Source organism: Thamnophis sirtalis, unplaced genomic scaffold (assembly GCF_051295495.1).
Source record: "Thamnophis sirtalis isolate CommonGarterSnake01/CBP01778 unplaced genomic scaffold, rThaSir2_p1.2 scaffold_9, whole genome shotgun sequence".
In the NCBI taxonomy this organism is placed as follows: domain Eukaryota; kingdom Metazoa; phylum Chordata; class Lepidosauria; order Squamata; family Natricidae; genus Thamnophis; species Thamnophis sirtalis.
Window position 1 is genome coordinate 77,006,972 of NW_028261389.1, and position 17,908 is coordinate 77,024,879.

The 17,908-nt window shown below is 42.7% G+C and overlaps 1 protein-coding gene across 1 annotated transcript in view; it reads right to left on the reverse strand.

Annotated features, from left to right (window-relative positions):
- Nucleotides 1–17,908, reverse strand: part of LRRK2 (leucine rich repeat kinase 2) — an 88,115-nt gene that overhangs the window by 23,840 nt on the left and 46,367 nt on the right. Inside the window, exons 28-37 of the mRNA XM_087722336.1 lie at nucleotides 17,183–17,364; nucleotides 16,581–16,810; nucleotides 14,963–15,090; nucleotides 12,057–12,275; nucleotides 10,527–10,728; nucleotides 8,874–8,965; nucleotides 7,619–7,806; nucleotides 4,927–5,081; nucleotides 3,321–3,467; nucleotides 2,159–2,350 (exon numbers count right to left, since the gene is read on the reverse strand). Of these exons, the coding sequence (XP_087578462.1) occupies nucleotides 2,159–2,350; nucleotides 3,321–3,467; nucleotides 4,927–5,081; nucleotides 7,619–7,806; nucleotides 8,874–8,965; nucleotides 10,527–10,728; nucleotides 12,057–12,275; nucleotides 14,963–15,090; nucleotides 16,581–16,810; nucleotides 17,183–17,364 (1,735 nt within the window). The remainder of the gene's footprint in view (nucleotides 1–2,158; nucleotides 2,351–3,320; nucleotides 3,468–4,926; nucleotides 5,082–7,618; nucleotides 7,807–8,873; nucleotides 8,966–10,526; nucleotides 10,729–12,056; nucleotides 12,276–14,962; nucleotides 15,091–16,580; nucleotides 16,811–17,182; nucleotides 17,365–17,908) is intronic.

Sequence of the window (17,908 nt, forward strand, 5' to 3'; positions counted from 1 at the left end):
CTTGACGGAGACAGAAGAACAGAAGTGTAACTGATTAAACGGAAAGGTAAACGAATACTGTAGAACCTCTATTTTCTAAATCGCTGATACGTAAAACCAAATTCCACTGTAGAATAGAATAGAAGAATAAATAGAGTAGAACAGAATAGAAATAGAATAAAGAATAGAATGGAATGGAATAACAGTTGAAGGAACCTTTGAGGTCTTCTAGTCCAACCCCCTGCTTAGGCAGGAAAGCCTACACCACTTCATACAAAAGCTTATCCAATCTCTTCTTAAAACCTCCAGTATTGGAGCACCTACAACTTCTAGAATCAAGTTGTTCCACTGGTTAATTGTTCTAACTGTCAGGAAATTTCTCCTTAGTTCTAAGTTGCTTCTCTCCCTCCCTCCCTCTCCCTCTCCCTCTCCCTCTCCCTCTCCCTCTCCCTCTCCCTCTCCCTCTCCCTCTCCCTCTCCCTCTCCCTCTCCCTCTCCCTCTCTCTCTCTCTCTCTATATATATATATATATATACATATACATATACATATACATATACATATACATATACATATACATATACATATACATATACATATACATATACATATACATATACATATACATATACATATACATATACATATACATATACATATACATATACATATACATATACATATACATATACATATACATATACATATACATATACATATACATATACATATATATATATATATATATATATATATATATATATATATATACTTAAAGTCACAACCCCTGGTATGCCCAAGTGTGGGAGGAAGGTTACACTTCCACTCTCTGTCATTAGGCTCGTCACAAGAGTCCATCCAGACAGAAACCCAATATTTTTACTGTTGCCTTTGTTATATTTGTGTTTTTATTTGTGCTGATAAATAACTAAAGGAAGACTAGTATAGATCTATTTCAAGCTATTTAGCTCTCATCAGCTAGCCACAGGTTCGAATCCCAGTAAGGATATGGCTAGCTGATGAGAGCTAAATAGCTTGAAATAGATCTATACTAGTCTTCCTTTAGTTATTTATCAGCACAAATAAAAACATATATATATATATATATATATATATATATATATATATATATATATATATATATATATATATATATATATATATATATATATATATATATATATATATATATATATATATATATATATATATATATATATATGGTTAACTCCCTGCCTTGGAGGCAATAGAGCACAGGTTCGAATCCCAGTAAGGATATGGCTAGCTGATGAGAGCTAAATAGCTTTAAATAGATCTATACTAGTCTTCCTTTATTTATTTATCAGCACAAATAAAAAAACACAAATATAACAAAGGCAACAGTAAAAAAAATTTGGGTTTCTGTCTGGATGGACTCTTGTGACGAGCCTGACAGAGAGTGGAAGTGTGACCTTCCTCCCACACTTGGGCATACCAGGGGTTGTGACTTTAAGTATATATATATATATATATATATATATATATATATATATATATATATATATATATATATATATATATATATATATATATATATATATATATATATATATATATATATATATATATATATATATATATATATATATATATATATATATATATATATATACCTTATAAATAAATCTGCAAGGATCAGCATGCTATTATTAATTCTTGCTGTATGCTGGAAAGTAATCAGATTGTTATTTTGACGTAAAAATACTATGAAATTGATGGCAAGAGGTATACATTTATTATTATAAACCAGTGATGGCTAACCTTTTTGTCGTCGGGCGCCAAAAAATGCGAGGGGGCACGCACAATAGTGCTTGCGCATGCCGACACCCATAACACAGAGTGCGCCCCCACATGCGCCTGCACATTCCTCCCCCATGCACGCCACACTACTCGCGTCCAAGCTGAGCTTGGTATTTCCTCCGGGGGGGCTGGGGAAGGCAAAAATAGCTTCCCCCGGCCCTCCAGAAAGCCGAGAATCAGCGGGCTGGTGTATTCATGTGCGCTGGAGCTGATGGCTCAGGCGCCAGCATATATGGCTCCGTGTGCGACCTGTGGCATGCGTGGCACAGGTTGGCCATCATGGCTGTAAACCGAGAAAGTATTTTGGAACGGCTTGCTCGAAATACCGTAACAAACCTACCTTCCTCTGCCTTTTTAAGTAGGTCGTCAAGCAATATTTTCTGACGTTCCTCTCCGTCCTCAAAGCTGTACAAAGCCCATTTTTTCAACAGTGTTTCTCCTTCGCCACAAATATCCACTTCCAATAAACCCGGGAACCATTCCTCCATAAGAGAATCAATGTGGTCTACAACTTGCCCCAAAATGATGCAACCTTCAGAAAGCCGGGGGGGGGGGGGAAGGAAAGAGGATTAAAAATCGTGGTTTGCTGCATCTCTGATTAGAAATAAGCTACGAGGTTTTCCGCTGAGCAAAACCAACAACGTGTTGGTCGACCCGGCTCCTCAAACACGACAAACCCTCTGAAGTGAACGCAAAGTTTCCTTTATTAAGAGCGCCGGCAAAAAGTTTATCTTGCAGGCAAACAAGTCCATCTGGCCAGAAGATGAGTAGCTGCCTGTCACATCTATTCATCTCTGCCCCCCGCCTTTTATCCTCAGAGCTAGAGTGGGGCTTCGCTAGCAGCAGTGGTTCTTCCTTCCCAAGGACCAGCCCATAGATTTCCACTGCTCTCCTCTCCTCTGCCACATCTATTCATCTCTGCCCCCTGCCTCTTATCCCCAGAGCTAGAGTGGAGCTTTGCTAGCAGCGGTGGCTCTTCCTTCCCAAGGACCAGCCCATAGATTTCCACTGCTCTCCTCTCCTCTGCCTTCTGCACATCCCCAGAGCTAAATTGGGGCCTCGCTAGCAGCGATGGCTCTTCTGTCCCAAGGACCATCCCATAGATTTCCACTGCTCTCCTCTCCTCTGCCTTCGGTGCATTTGCGAATCAGGACCCAGCTGTTCTTCCTCTTCTTCATCAGCCACCTCCAGACCTGGGGGCTGTTGACTCTCCATCCAAGGGCTGACGGACAGCCAAGCTCAGCCGCTGTCTCTATCTCTGCCAGCTCCATTCCCTCTTCCCCCTCGGAGCTCTCAGGTTGCCTTGATGATAGCCCTGACTCACTCCCTCCTCCTCCTCCTCCTCCTCCTCCTCCTCCTCCTCCTCCTCCTCCTCCTCCTCCTCCTCCTCCTCCTCCTCCTCCTCTGATTTGGCTGCTGGAAGTAGGCCAGCGTCTGAGAGGCCACAACACAGCTTCTAATTTCCACACACACCCTCCGGAAGGCTGGGACATATGTTTAACCTTTTCTGCAGGAAGGGACCGTGATTTTCAGAAAGCTGTTTAGATTGTTTTCCAGAACTGCAGATTCCACCAGGGTGTAAGCTTCTGGAGACCAGTTCAGATATATGCCTTGCCTCCAGTACATCTTGTTAGGACGAAGAGCTCGTTCTAAGGAGAAAAGGAAGGATTGTTAATTCACACAGGATCCTTTACCAAATAGGGTTCAGCCTATAGCCTTTCAGAGCTTCTGCTAAAAATGTAATGTGAATTAAGCAACCACATAAATGACTTCAGAAACCAAATCTCAGTCATTGAATCAGGACTCAAAACCAGGGGTGAAATCTGACAGGTTCTGGAGAACTGGTAGTGGAAATTTTAAGTAGTTCGGAGAACCAGCAAATGCCACTTCTGTCTGGCCCCAGAGTGGGGAGGGAATGGAGATTTCGCAGTATCCTTCCCCTGGAGTAGGGAGGGAATGGAGATTTTTCAGTATCCTTCCCCTGGAGTGGGGAGGAAATGGAGATTTTACAGTATCCTTCCCCTGGAGTGGGAAGGAAATGGAGATTTTACAGTATCCTTCCCCTGGAGTGGGAAGGAAATGGAGATTTTACAGTATCCTTCCCCTGGAGTGGGGAGGGAATTGATGTTCTACAGGATCCTTGACTGGAGTGGGGAGGGAATGGAGATCTTGCAGTATCCTTCCCCTGGAGTGGGGAGGGAATTGAGGTTTTACAGTATCCTTCCCCTGGAGTGGGGAGGGAATGGAGATCTTGCAGTATCCTTCCCCTGGAGTGAGGAGGGAATGGAGATTTCGCAGTATCCTTCCCCTGGAGTAGGGAGGGAATGGAGATTTTACAGGATCCTTCCCCTGGAGTGGGGAGGGAATGGAGATTTTGCAGTATCCTTTCCCTGGAATGGGGAGTGAATGGGGATTTTGCAGTATCCTTCCCCTGGAGTGGGAAGGGAATGGAGATTTTGCAATATTGTTCCCCTGGAGTGGGAAGGGAATGTAGATTTTACAGTATCCTTCTCCTGCAGTAGGGAGGGAATGGAGATTTTTCAGTATCCTTCCCCTGGAGTGGGAAGGGAATGGAGATTTTACAGTATCCTTCCCCTGGAGTGAGGAGGGAATGGAGATTTCGCAGTATCCTTCCCCTGGAGTAGGGAGGGAATGGAGATTTTGCAGTATCCTTCCCCTGGAGTGAGGAGGGAATGGAGATTTCGCAGTATCCTTCCCCTGGAGTAGGGAGGGAATGGAGATTTTGCAGTATCCTTCCCCTGGAGTGAGGAGGGAATGGAGATTTCGCAGTATCCTTCCCCTGGAGTGGGGAGGGAATAGATATTTTGCAGTATCCTTCTCCTGGAGTGGGAAGGAAATGAAGATTTTACAGTATCCTTCCCCTGGAGTAGGGGGGAATGGAGATTTTACAGCATCCCCTTGGAGTGGGGAGGGAAGGGAGATCTTGCAGTATCCTTCCCCTGCCACGCCCACCAAGCCACACCCACAGAACCAGTAGTAAAAAAATACTGAATTTTACCACTGCTCAAAACCCGTGGTAACTCAGCTCGTTTACTAATAGCAGAGACCCTTTGTACAGATTTAGCTAATTTCCTTCTATTCTTGTACCTCTTCCCGAAAGCATGTATGAAGACACTTCGAGCAGTCGATTAATCAGCCTGGACCAAAATCCCATAGGAAAATACGGCATCTCATACAGTCTTATGATAAGCTCAGAGTTTTCACAGTGAGGCAGTTCTATCACAGGCCGTTGATCTGACAAGCTTAAAGAGAAAAAAGAAAGAAAGAAAGAAAGAAAGAAAGAAAGAAAGAAAGAAAGAAAGAAAGAAAGAAAGAAAGAAAGAAAGAGAAAGAAAGAAAGAAAGAAAGAAAGAAAGACATTTTAAAACAGAGCTATTTTTCACTTCTTTGAATTTTTCATTCCCCAAGTTGGCAAGGGGGTTGACAGTCAAAAGGAGCAGAGTATCTTCTTTGAGTTGTTAATTATTGGCTGACTTTATAACAATGAGCAGGCATCCCTAAGACGTCCCTCTGATTTATTGTACACCTTGGGATCTTTGCACAAATGGTAGGAAATGCAAAAAAAACCCTTTTACTAATTTGCTGTGAATTTTTCTCATTCACATCCAACAAAGTCTTTCAAGGGAGGATTTATAGTCACAGACCTTCTCTGGCTTGGAGAGCTGCAGGGACGATATCTGCAAAACTTGGCAAGGAGCCTCGGAGAATCAGAAACCAATTAAGTGAACTAATTGTCTCCTGCAAACTCCACTCCCCTTTCGCTCCTTTTTTATTTACTCTGGGAGGGGCCATTCATTGTCCACCTGTGGCCTTACTCCCAAGTCGGCCCATGTTCTTTAGCTGTTCCCTTCGTCTGGCAACTCTGTGCATGCGCCCACTGGGAACAGGCTCCAGCTGTTCTTCTGCCTCACTGATGTCTGACTCCGAAGGCAGCTGAGAACTGGCATACGGCTCTGGCCCCCTCTCTGCCTCCGACACAGAGCCCTCGTCCGAGTCTTCCCCAGACTCCAGGACTGGCCCATGTTCCTCCCCAACCTCCTCACTGTGAGAATCTGCTGCCAGCTATGCAGACAGCTGGCGGGCCACAACCAAATTTGCTTCGGTGACCCAGATACAAATGAAATAACAGAAGAGAAGCTCGGGGTTAAATGGAACTTGTGACAACGTAATAACTCTAGGCTTATTCCTCTCTTGACGCTCTCTCCAATGGAAACCTGCCATTTCCAGTCTAGATTTTTGCCTATTGCGGATAGCCGTTTCATGCATTATGATTTAAAGAAAGCAAATGGTTTCCAACATACCGATAAAGGAGAATATTTGTAGCTCCGGTTTGGACTGGAGGGGGGAGGCGGTCCTTGGTGCTCTCTGAGCTTGGTGGTTTTCTTGCAGATGTTTCATGACCAAACAAGGTAACATTATCAGTGCTAGTAGGAAGTGAGGTTTGATTTGTTTGCATCTTCATTGTTGGTCTCATGCAGGGGTGTTAAACTCGCATCACCACGTTGTTGTCACGTGACATATCACGATTTTTTTCCCCTTTGCTAAAATGGGGATGGGCGTGGCCAGCCTGTGATGCATCCGGCCCGTGGGCTGCGAGTTTGACACCCCTGACCTAATGTTAATTCTCAGGTGTGAGATTCTATGTGTGTTATTGTTGGAGAACAGGACGATTTTTTCCCCTTTGCTAAAACGGGGATGGGCGTGGCCAGCCTGTGATGCATCCGGCCCATGGGCTGTGAGTTTAACAGCCCCGGCCTAATGTTAATATTATGGTTAATCCTCCTCTGTGTGTTATTGTTGGAGAACAGGTATTTTGGAATTTTGTTTCTTTTCCAACAATCAAGAAGCCAAGAAGGCAAGGAACTACCAACTCAGAGAAATAAACGAACAGTAAACAATAATAATGGGACCTGGTGGCTCAGTGGCTAAGATTCTGAGCTTGTCGATCAGAAAGGTCAGCAGTTTGGTGGTTCGAATCCCGAGGGCCGCGTAACGGAGTGAGCTCCCCTGACTTGTCCCAGCTTCTGCCAACCTAGCAGTTTGAAAGCATGTTAAAAAATGCAAGTAGAAAAATAGGAACCACTTTGGTGGGAAGGGAACGGCGTTCCGTGCATCTTCAGCATTGAGTCATGCCAGCCACATGACCACGGAGATGCTTTCGGACAGTGCTGAGCCAAGGTGGCGCAGTGGTTAAATGCAGCACTGCAGGCTACTGCTAGATCAGCAGTTCAGCGGTTCAAATCTCACCGGCTCAGGGTTGACTCAGCCTTCCATCCTTCCGAGGTGGGTAAAATGAGGACCCAGATTGTTGGGGGCAATATGCTGACTCTCTGTAAACCGCTTAGAGAGGCCTGAAAGGCCTATGAAGCGGTATATAAGTCTACTGCTATTGCTATTGCTGGCTCTTCGGCTTTGAAACAGAGATGAGCACCGCCCCCTAGAGTCGGGAACGGCTAGCACATATGTGCAAGGGAAACCTTTACCTTTAAACAATAGTAAGGAATCACCAAGGCCACCCCCAGCAACACTGACAGGAAAAGCCACTGGTATATATAAAATGAGAACACACCCCACTCCCTTCTAGCACTGATGATGTTACCTAGTCAGGTGGTAAAACGTCTGCAAGAAAACAACCAAGCTCAGAAGCACCAAAGACCTGCAAACTTAATAAATCACGTGGTCTCTAATGAATTTATAATGCATGAGATGTTATTTGTACCACAGACTCTCCCTCCCACTGCAAATGCTCACGTAACAATGAATTTTAATTTTTGATTACCTGCTCGGAATAAGCAGCTGATCGTCTCCTAACGGCAGAGCAATCTGGAATTTCTCTAGAAGCTTGAAGTATTGGCACTTGCAAATCTCAGGGAATTTACTGTTCTTTAGCAGGGATTTTTCCACATCTGAACGCTTTATGATCCCTTTGGGGTATTTGGTAAAGCCATCCACCTTCACCGTAAAGATCTACGGAAGAGAAATCCGTCTCACAAAACTCCACTACGATTTGCTTAGTTTTAAAATCATGTCACACACCAAGCTTTTCTCTTCATCTACCGTATTTTTCAGAGTATAAGACGCACCGGAGTATAAGACGCACCAAGGTTTTAAAGAGGCAAATTTAAAAAAAAAAGTTTTTGCACTCTGCGAACCTCCCCAAAATGGCCTGTTTTTCGCGAAAACGGGTCCGTTTTTTTGTCAAAAAAGGGGAGCATGGATAGCCATTAGGAGGCTTATAGAATGCTCCTGGGGGCTAGGGAGGGCAAAAACGAGCATTGCTCATTTCTGCCTTCCCCAGCCCCCAGGAGCTCTCTATACGCTTCCTAGAGGCTCTGCACGGCCATTTTGGTGAAGGAAGCAGGGTTTCGGAGGCAAAAAATGCTGTATTCAGTGTATAAGATGCACACAGCTTTTCAGCCTCTTTTTTGAGGGAAAAAGGTGGGTCTTATACTCCGAAAAATACGGTATATATATAAATTGTGTGTGTGTGTGTGTGTGTGTGTGTGTGTGTGTGTGTTGTGTGTGTTCTAGCATAACTCTGAATGCCTCAAGTAATTTTAACCAAACTTGGTACACAGATGACTTACTCTCTGGAAACAAATACTGTGGGGGGTAAAACACCCCTAACACCCCTCGGGATGTGTGTTCTGTTAAGATACAGCCTGTTGTGCCTTCAAATGGCTTCTACTGTACTGCCATAAAATGGATTCTACTGTACAGCGCAGTGGAGTTGCCATAGTAATGGCTTCACAGTACTCCACAAGGGGGCTCCTTCTTATAAGGGGGAAAATCCAACATTAGAAATTACGTTTGGTCCGGACATTTCCCCCCTATAATAAATACCCAGGCAATGCCGGGTTATCAGCGAACTTTCAAATAAAAGAAGAATATTCTTTATTGGCCGAGAAATTTGATTCCGGTGTGACCCAGGCCGCCAAACCGGTAGGAACCCACCATAGGGGTAAAAAAAGAGAAAATAAAATTTAAAAAAATAGAGCGATCCAGAAAACCTGGTTAGGAACCGTATTTGAGACTAACCTGGCTATGATTTTACACAGCCATTTGGGATCGACAAAATAGAGATTTCTGAGCTGAAGGGCTGGATCTTGAAAGTGGAGCAGGACACCTAAATAAAAAAAATAGTCCTTTTTAATATCTTTCAGTGTGTACAGAACATTTTAACAATAGTATGGTTTATTGCAGGTAGTCCTCGACTTACAACCACGATTGAGCCCAAAGTTTCTGCTGCTAAGTGAGACAAGTGAGCTTTGGCCGATGTTATGATCTTTCTTGCCACCGCTGTTAAGTGAATCGCTGCAGTGATTAAATGAGTCACACGGTTGTTAAGTGAATCTGGCTTCCCCATTGAGGTTGTCAGGCCTGCAGCCATCTTTTCTTTTGAATCTTTGTCCCTGCCACACTTTCTATTATTCTACTATGCATTTTCTATGGTGGGAAAATGGGATTGTACGGAGTTAGATGCTATGCAGCCATAACAACATTCTTTCTACAAAGCCAAGGTCATCCTTTGTCTCTGCACCTCTGCACCTGACCGGAACTGGAGGGGTGGAACTGCCAGCATGGCAGTGGGGAGATTGGACCATGTGATGGACTTGTGGGTGTGGGGGCAAGGTCTTGAACTTTCAACTGGGTGGGGAAAAATGGGAAACTTTCCAAGCACCATCCCTGAAAGATGGCACTCCAGTTTCTTCTTGAAAGCCTCCAGTAATGAAGCTCCCACAACTTCTGAAGGCAACTTCTGCTCCACTGATTGATTGCTCTTACAGTCAGAAAATTTCTCCTTATTTCCAGGTTGAATATCTCCTTGATCAATTTCCATCCATTTTTCCTTGTCTGGTTTTCAGATGCTTTGGAGAATAGCTTGACCCCCTCCTCTCTGTGGCAACCCCTGAGATTTTGTAAGACTGCTATTGTGTCTTCCCTAGTCCTTCTTTTCATTAAACTAGACATACCCAGTTCCTGCAACCGTTCTTCATATGTTTTAGCCTCCAGTCCCCTAATCCTCTTTGTTGCTCTTCTCTGCACTCTTTCTAAAGTCTCAACACCTTTTTTATAAGCGAAGGAGATGTGCCAAGAAGTTAATAAGAGTTTGGGGGGGGGGGAGACAGGTAGGAGAAGAGAAGAAGGAAGGAGTCAGAAGACGAGGGAAGCAGAGAGGGGAAAGGAGAGGGAGAAGGGGAGAAGGGAAGAGGAGGAGAGGAAAAGAAAGGAGAGGGAAGGAGAGGGAAGGAGAGAGGGGAGTGGAGGAGGAGAGAGGGAAGGAGAGAAGGGAGAGGAGGAGGAGAGAGGAAGGAGGAGGAGAGGAGGAGGAGAGAGGAGAGAGAGGAGGGAGGAGGAGAGAGGGAAGGAGAGGGAAGTGGAGAGGAGGAGAGGAGATGGAAAGAGGGAAGGAGAGGGAAGCAGAGGGGAGAACAGAAAGAAAGGAGAAGGAAAGAGACGGAAAGAGATGGACTGTCGTAAAATTGAAAAATGATGCATTATAAAGGAACTGTATAATAAAAACATTTTTTAAACCCAGCATTTTTATAGTGTGGTGACCAAACTGGATGCAGACTATATTGGGTAACTTATCAAGTAATAAAAGCTGGATAAATAAGCAAACTTCTTAAATGAAAAAAGGGATGGCAGGCCCATTGACTATTGCAGCCCAATGGCCGTATTTTTACCCGATTCGTTCAGAAAATGCACAGCGTGAGAAAGCTCGTTTTCATCCAATTGCAGTTGCTTTTCTTGCACCAATTCGTAAAGCTGATTCTGGCCAATCACGGGGAATTCAGCCGGCAATGTCTTGCGTATTTCCAGAATGCTCTTCTCAAGTTCTAAGTAGCTGTCTGGAATTAATTGGCCAATCACGGGCTGGTCTCTGATCTGCAGGGAATGAATGAATGAATGAATGAATGAATGAAGGAAGGAAGGAAGGAAGGAAGGAAGGAAGGAAGGAAGGAAGGAAGGAAGGAACGAACAAACAAACAAACAAACAAACAAACAAACAAACGTTCCAATATTTCAATGAATTCCTTATGTTCTGACCTAAGCTTCCCAAGAGCAGGAAGCAAACTCCTTGTCCCAACAAAAATCCCTTTTATTAATTTACCGTGAATTCTGCTCATTCACATCCAGCAAAGTCTTTCAAGGGAGGATTTACAGTCACAGACCTTATCTGGCTTAGAGAGCTGCCAGGCTGATATCTGCAAAACTTGGCAAGGAGTCTCAGAGAGTCATGAACCAATCAAGCGAACTAATAGTCTCCTGCAAACTCCACTCCCCTTTTGCTCCTATTTCCTCTGGGAGGGGCCATTCCAGAGGTGGGTTCCTACAGTTCGCATCTATTCGGTAGAACCGGTTCATCAAATTTACCGAACCGGTTAGAAGAGGTTCCACCAGTGGACCCAGAAAGCAGGCCACACCTACAGAAGAGCTTCCAAAATTTGTTGAAACCCACCACTGGTCCTTGGATATGATATTCTACACAATCATGCTCATCTTTATAAAACTCAGTGCCTCTGTGGAAGGTAAGGATGACTACTGCGTTTGTGGTGCAATCAGAACATTGCGTGTGTTGAAGTTGTTTTAACGCAAACCAAAGATGCCTTTTAAAAAACAAGGTTTACATCCTATTCTTATGCATGCCAGTGCTGTGTGGGAGGTAATTTAAGGTGGTTCTGACAAGTGTCGTCGGCATCTTCATATCCGGTCACATGGGCGGCAAGCCACTCGCATCCGGTCACATGGGCGGCAAGCCACTCCCATAAAGGAGGCTACACCCACAAAGTAGGTTCGAACAATTTTTGAAACCCACCACTGGGCCATTCCTCCTCCATCTGTGGCCTTACTCCCAAATGGACCCCTGTTCTTTAGCTGTTCCCTTCGTCTGGCAACTCTGCGCATGCGCACACTGGGAACAGGCTCCAGCTGTTCTTCTGCCTCACTGGGGTCTGACTCCGGAGGGCGAAAAACAGCCCAATGCGAAAAGGTTGCAGTAGTTTGAATGCAGTATTGCAGGCTAAGTGTGCCCATAGCCAGGAGTTCGATCCTGACCGGCTCACGGTTGACTCAGCTTCCATTCTTCCAAGGTTGGTAAAATGAGGGCCCAGATTGACGATAGGCTGACTCTGTAAACTGCTTAGGGAGGGCTGTAAAGCGGCATATAAGTCTAAGTGCTATTTATACTTGTATATTAAAGCGAAATGGCTTACTTTGAAATCCAGGCATTCTTTGATGATGATTTGTCGGAGTTTAGCCATGGCCTCCGACTCTTCTGTGGCATTCACAAAGTGATAGTCGTGGATTTTAGGAAACCCCTTCTGATTCATCAGCTCCTTGGTGATTTTGCCGATGGAAGCTCTACGCTGCTTCTCGTTAGCGATGTCTAAATGAGTCCCAATGAGAATCACAGGGGAGAAGGAGGCTCGGGTCTGTAAAACAGGAGTTGCAAAGTTCTCGATTAAGGCTCTTCTCCAAATAACCATCCTTTTATGGGCAGTTGGTTTTATTATTATCAACCCTTTATTATCATCAATCCTAGCCAACAGGCAGTCAGGATGTCATCTGAGACATTGTCAACGAGTTTAGAATTCTCCTTAACCACCGGGTCATCTTTAAGCAACACAGGGAATAAAATCTGGATAGGATAGGATGGGATGGGATGGGATGGGATGGGATAGAGCAGTGTTTTTCAACCACTGTGCCGCGGCACACTAGTGTGCCGTGACATAGTGTAAGGTGTGCCGTGGGAGAATTACTTTATATATAGTCAATATAGGCACAGAGTTAAAAAAATTTAACATTTTCTAATGGTGGTGTGCCTCGTGATTTTTTTCATGAAAAAAGTGTGCCTTTGCACAAAAAAGGTTGAAAAACACTGGGATAGAGAATAGAATAGAATAGAAAAAAATATAGAATAGAAAAGAGAATAGAATAGAAAACAGAATAGAATATAGAATAGAATAGAATAGAAATAGAATGGAATAAAATATAGAATAGAATAGAGAAAAGAATAGAAATAATAAAATAGAGAATAGAATAGAGAATAGAATAGAATAGAGAATAGAATAGAATAGAGAATAGAATAGAGAATAGAATAGAATAGGAGAAATCAGAATAGAATAGGAAAGAATAGAATAGAATAGAATAGAATAGAAGAAATCAGAATATAATAGGAAAAATAGAATAGAATAGGAGAAATCAGAATAGAATAGGAAAGAATAGAATAGGAAAAAATAGAATATAATAGGAGAAATCAGAATAGAATAGAGAGCAGAATAGAGAATAGAATAAATAGAATAGGAGAAATCAGAATAGAATAAAATAGGAGGAATCAGAATAGAATAAAATAGGAGAAATCAGAGTAGAATATAATAGGAGAAATCGGAATAGAACAGGAAAGAATATAATATAATAGGAGAAATCAGAATAGGAAAGAATATAATAGGAGAAATCAGAATAGAATAGGAAAGAATATAATATAATAGGAGAAATCAGAATATAATAGGAAAGAATATAATATAATAGGAGAAATCAGAATAGAATACAGAACAGAACAGAACAGAACAGAATAGAATAGAATAGAATTCTTTATTGGCCAAGTGTGATTGGATACACTTTGCGGAATTTGTCTTCGGTGCATAAGCTCTCAATGTACATAAAAGCTGTATGTGATAAATCACAATCATAGTCACCATAAAACTACATCCATCATAAATCATAATATACGACACAGTGATAGTCATAGGATGCTAAGCAATCAACATAAATCATACTAGGAAATTAAATAAAACATTAGAAAATCAGAGATAGGTAATAGGAAGGATGAGAAGAATAATAGTAATAAAGTCTTAGTAAATAGTTTGTGTTGTGGGAATTAATTGTTTAGCAGAATGATGCCATGGGGTGGGGGGGGGGGGAAACTAAACAAAAGAGTCTGAAATTCAGTTGCTACAACTAGGTATGATGAAAAGAAGGACTAGGGGAGACATAATAGCAGTCTTCCAATATCTCAGGGGTTGCCACAAAGAAGAGGGAGTCAAACTATTCTCCAAGGCACCTGAGGGTAGAACAAGAAGCAATGGGTGGAAACTAATCAAGGAGAGAAGCAACTTAGAACTGAGGAGAAATTTCCTGACAGGTAGAACAATTAATCAGTGGAACAGAAATTGCCTCCAGAAGTTGTGAATGCCCCAACACTGGAAGTCTTTAAGAAGATATTGGATAAGCCTTTGTCTGAAACGGTATAGGGTTTTCTGCCTAGACAGGGGGTTGAACTAGAAGACCTCCAAGGTCCCTTCCAACTCTGTTATTCTGTTCTGTTCTGTTCTATTCTTTCTAATCCATTCTGTATTGTATTGTATTGTATTGTATTCTATTCTTTCTATTCTATTCTGTATTGTATTGTATTGTATTCTATTCTTTCTATTCTATTCTGTATTGTATTGTATTCTATTCTTTCTATTCTATTCTATTCTTCTATTCTATTCTATATTGTATTCAATTCAATTCTGTTCTGTATTGTATTGTATTCTTTATATTCTATTCTGTATTGTATTCTATTCTTTATATTCTATTCTGTATTGTATTCTTTCTATTCTATTCTGTATTGTATTGTATTGTATTCTTTCTATTCTATTCTATTCTATTCTGTATTGTATTCTATTCTTTCTATTCTATTCTATTCTATTCTGTATTATATTGTATTGTATTGTATTCTTTCTATTCTATTCTGTATTGTATTCTCTTCTTTCTATTCTATTCTATTCTGTATTGTATTCTATTCTTTCTATTCTATTCTGTATTGTATTCTCTTCTATTCTTTCTATTCTATTCTATTCTATTCTATTCTATTCTATTCTGTATTGTATTATCTTCTATTCTTTCTATTCTATTGTATTCTATTCTATTCTGTATTGTATTGTATTCTGTTCTGTATTCTATTCTATTCTATTCTTTGACTGTTAGTTGACTAGATACTTGTGCACAGGTAGCAACCATAAACTTTCCCCTCCTTTGAACTCGATGAATGCTCCTGGTTATTTGCACCCGACAAATTTTCTATCATATCAGGGTGTTGTTGTTGTTGTTTTAAAAAAAAGATAAGTAAGTATGTTACCTTGATATTAAAGAGCCAGGGTTTCATGGCATCCACTTCTGATTCTCCTTTGCTGAGGTCGTACACCGCGAGGTATAGAGCTCGCTGAGTCATAAAGTGGGGATGAGCACTATAGAATTCTTCCTGACCTACCAAGAGCAAACACAGCAGTGATTGGCAGATGGCACGTATGCCTACGCTTGCTCTCCATGACCCCCGATTCTCACCAAAGGGGGAAGAGAATTTGAACAAGGAGTTTAAATCGTTTCGTTTTGTTCATAAACAAGAACAAAATGCTGCAGAGCGTGAGAAAACAGTCGGTTTTTCCCAATTTGCTCTCTCACACACAAAAGATACACGAGGAACATGGTTAAAACGGAAAGTTCCCTCAAACTTTAGAAGTTTAGACAAACAAAGCTGCGTTCCTGTAGGGACAGGGGTGTCAAACCGGCAACCTGCGGGCTGGATGCCCCGCGCGCGGGCCACGCCCACCCCAGCTTTGCGAAAGGGAGAAAAAGTTGCGATATGTCACATTACGGCAAAAAAAAAAATACCATATTTTTCAGAGTATAAGACGCACTACCCCCCACCCCCGAAAGAGGCTGAAAATTTGGGTGCGTCTTATACTCCAGATGTACCCCCACCCACCCACCAGCCTCCCCGCGTTTTGAGAGCCATGCTGTCGGAGAAGAACAGGCAGCATCTGAGGGAGGAGTCAAGAGAGGAATCAGCCTGGAATCTGTGTGTTGTCACAAGTCCAACCCCTCTTGAATTCCACTGACTCTCAATTAGCACCAATTTAACGCTGACTCTTAGCTGACTAGACTCCCTGTTAGACGACTGGATAAGCAATAAATCAGTTTAATTGCAACTTATTGTGTGATTCTGATTCTTAGAGGCCAAGAGTTCCCCTATTCTAATACCGTTATATCAGTGGTGAAATCTAAAAAAAAATAAATTCCTACCATTTCTGTGGGTGTGGCTTGGTGGTGGGGCCATGTGACTGGGTGGGCGTGGCTATATAGTCATGTGACTGGAGGGGTCAGAAGACAGAAATTCAATATGAAGGAAGTATATGTAATGATTGTGGAAGAAATGCACGAAATGTATTCGTAACCAGTCGACACGCATTCTACAAGATGTAATTTTTTGTGTTTTTTGTTTCATTAAAACAATAAAAAATTTTTTTTTAAAAAAAGACAGAAATTCACTTTAACAATGTCCTGCTGGAGCAGGGGGTTGGGCTAGATGACCTCCAGGTCCCTTCCAGCCCTGGATTGCTGCACTCTTTCAAGGTATCCTTCCTTCCTTCCTCCCTCCCTCCCTCCCTCCCTTATTCCCTTTCTCATTCTCCTTCCTGATGGCACAGTGGTGAGAATGCAGTACTGCAGGCTGACTCTGCTCACTGCTAGGAGTTCGATCCTGACCAGCTCAAGGTTGACTCAGCCTTCTGTCCTTCTGAGGTCGGCGAAATGAGGACCCAGATTGTTGGGGGGGGAGCGACGCAACATGCCGACTCTGTAAACCGGTTAGAGAGGGCTATGAAGTGCTACGAAGCGGTATAGAAGTGCGATCGCGCTTGCTATTCTCATAACCGTTTTTGCGTTTGTTCCCCCCCGCCGCACGGGCGCGAAAATACCTGCAAAATCCCAGACATTTAAAACGGTATCTTTCTTGATTTTGCCTTTTCGGGGGATCTTCCAATCGTTCACATCGATTCCGATGGTCGGCTTCTGAGGTCCCACATCTGGCCGCCTGCATTTCATGAGCTGTTGCAACAAGGTTGTTTTACCGCTGCCGGCGTTTCCAACAACCATGAGCTTCATTCTATGGTAGGGGACCGCTTTCTTTAAGCGCTGTTGGAGGAACCTGGCGAAAAAGGGGCGGGAAGGCTCGTTTTAATTACACAATTGCTTTTTTAAAAAAAAAATACCGTATTTTTCAGAGTATAAGATGCACTACCCCCCACCCCCGAAAGAGGCTGAAAATTTGGGTGCGTCTTATACTCCAGATGTACCACCAGCCTCCCCGCATCCTCTTCCTGGCTGCAGAGATTGCCACAAACAATGGATTGCGTTTTTGGAGCTCCGCGCCTCGCGTTTTCAGCCTCCAAATGCGCCAGTTGGACTAGAAGACCTCTAAGGTCCCTTCCAACTCTGTTATTCTGCTATTAGCCATGTTTTTTTTGAGTGAAAATAGCCACCTAAAACCATAGTCAAGAGAATGGTCAAGAGAACTCACCGGATAATATCCCTTGCTTTGTCTCCCACATGTTTAAAATCTAAATTAAGATGTAATCCTTCCAAAGGAAGATCCCATATATTCAACAATTTCCCCATTTCATCTGGAAAACACCGTATGGCTGGATTGTAACTAACATCAAAAGAGGTCAAGTTTTCCAGAAATCCAATGTCAGGAGGGATCTAGAGACAAAAGAAGAAGATTTATATATATATATTCAGAATAGAACTGCTAATCTATCAGTTATCAGTGTGAAGCGGGATATAAGTCTAATGCTATTGCTATTGCTAATAAGAGAGGAAGGAAGGAAGGAAGGAAGGAAGGAAGGAAGGAAGGAAGGAAGGAAGGAAGGAAGGAAGGAAGGAAGGAAGGAATAGCACTTCTATATCACTTCACAGTGCTTTCCAGCCCTCTCTAAGCGGTTTACAGAGTCAGCCTTTTGCCCCCAACAATCTGGGTCCTCATTTTACCCACCTCGGAAGGATGGAAGGCTGAGTCAACCTTGAGCCTGTTGAGATTCGAGCTGCCAAATTGCAGGCAACCGGCAGTCGGCAGAAGTAAATTTTGAAATTTTAGGCCTGGATAGCCTTGAACTACGCCGTCTACATTCCAACCTGACCTTAGGGCACTAGATAATCTGCCATAACGTCCTCCCTGTTAATGACTACTTTGACGTCAACTGCAATAACAGAAGGGCTATCCATAGATACAAACTAAATGTAATCC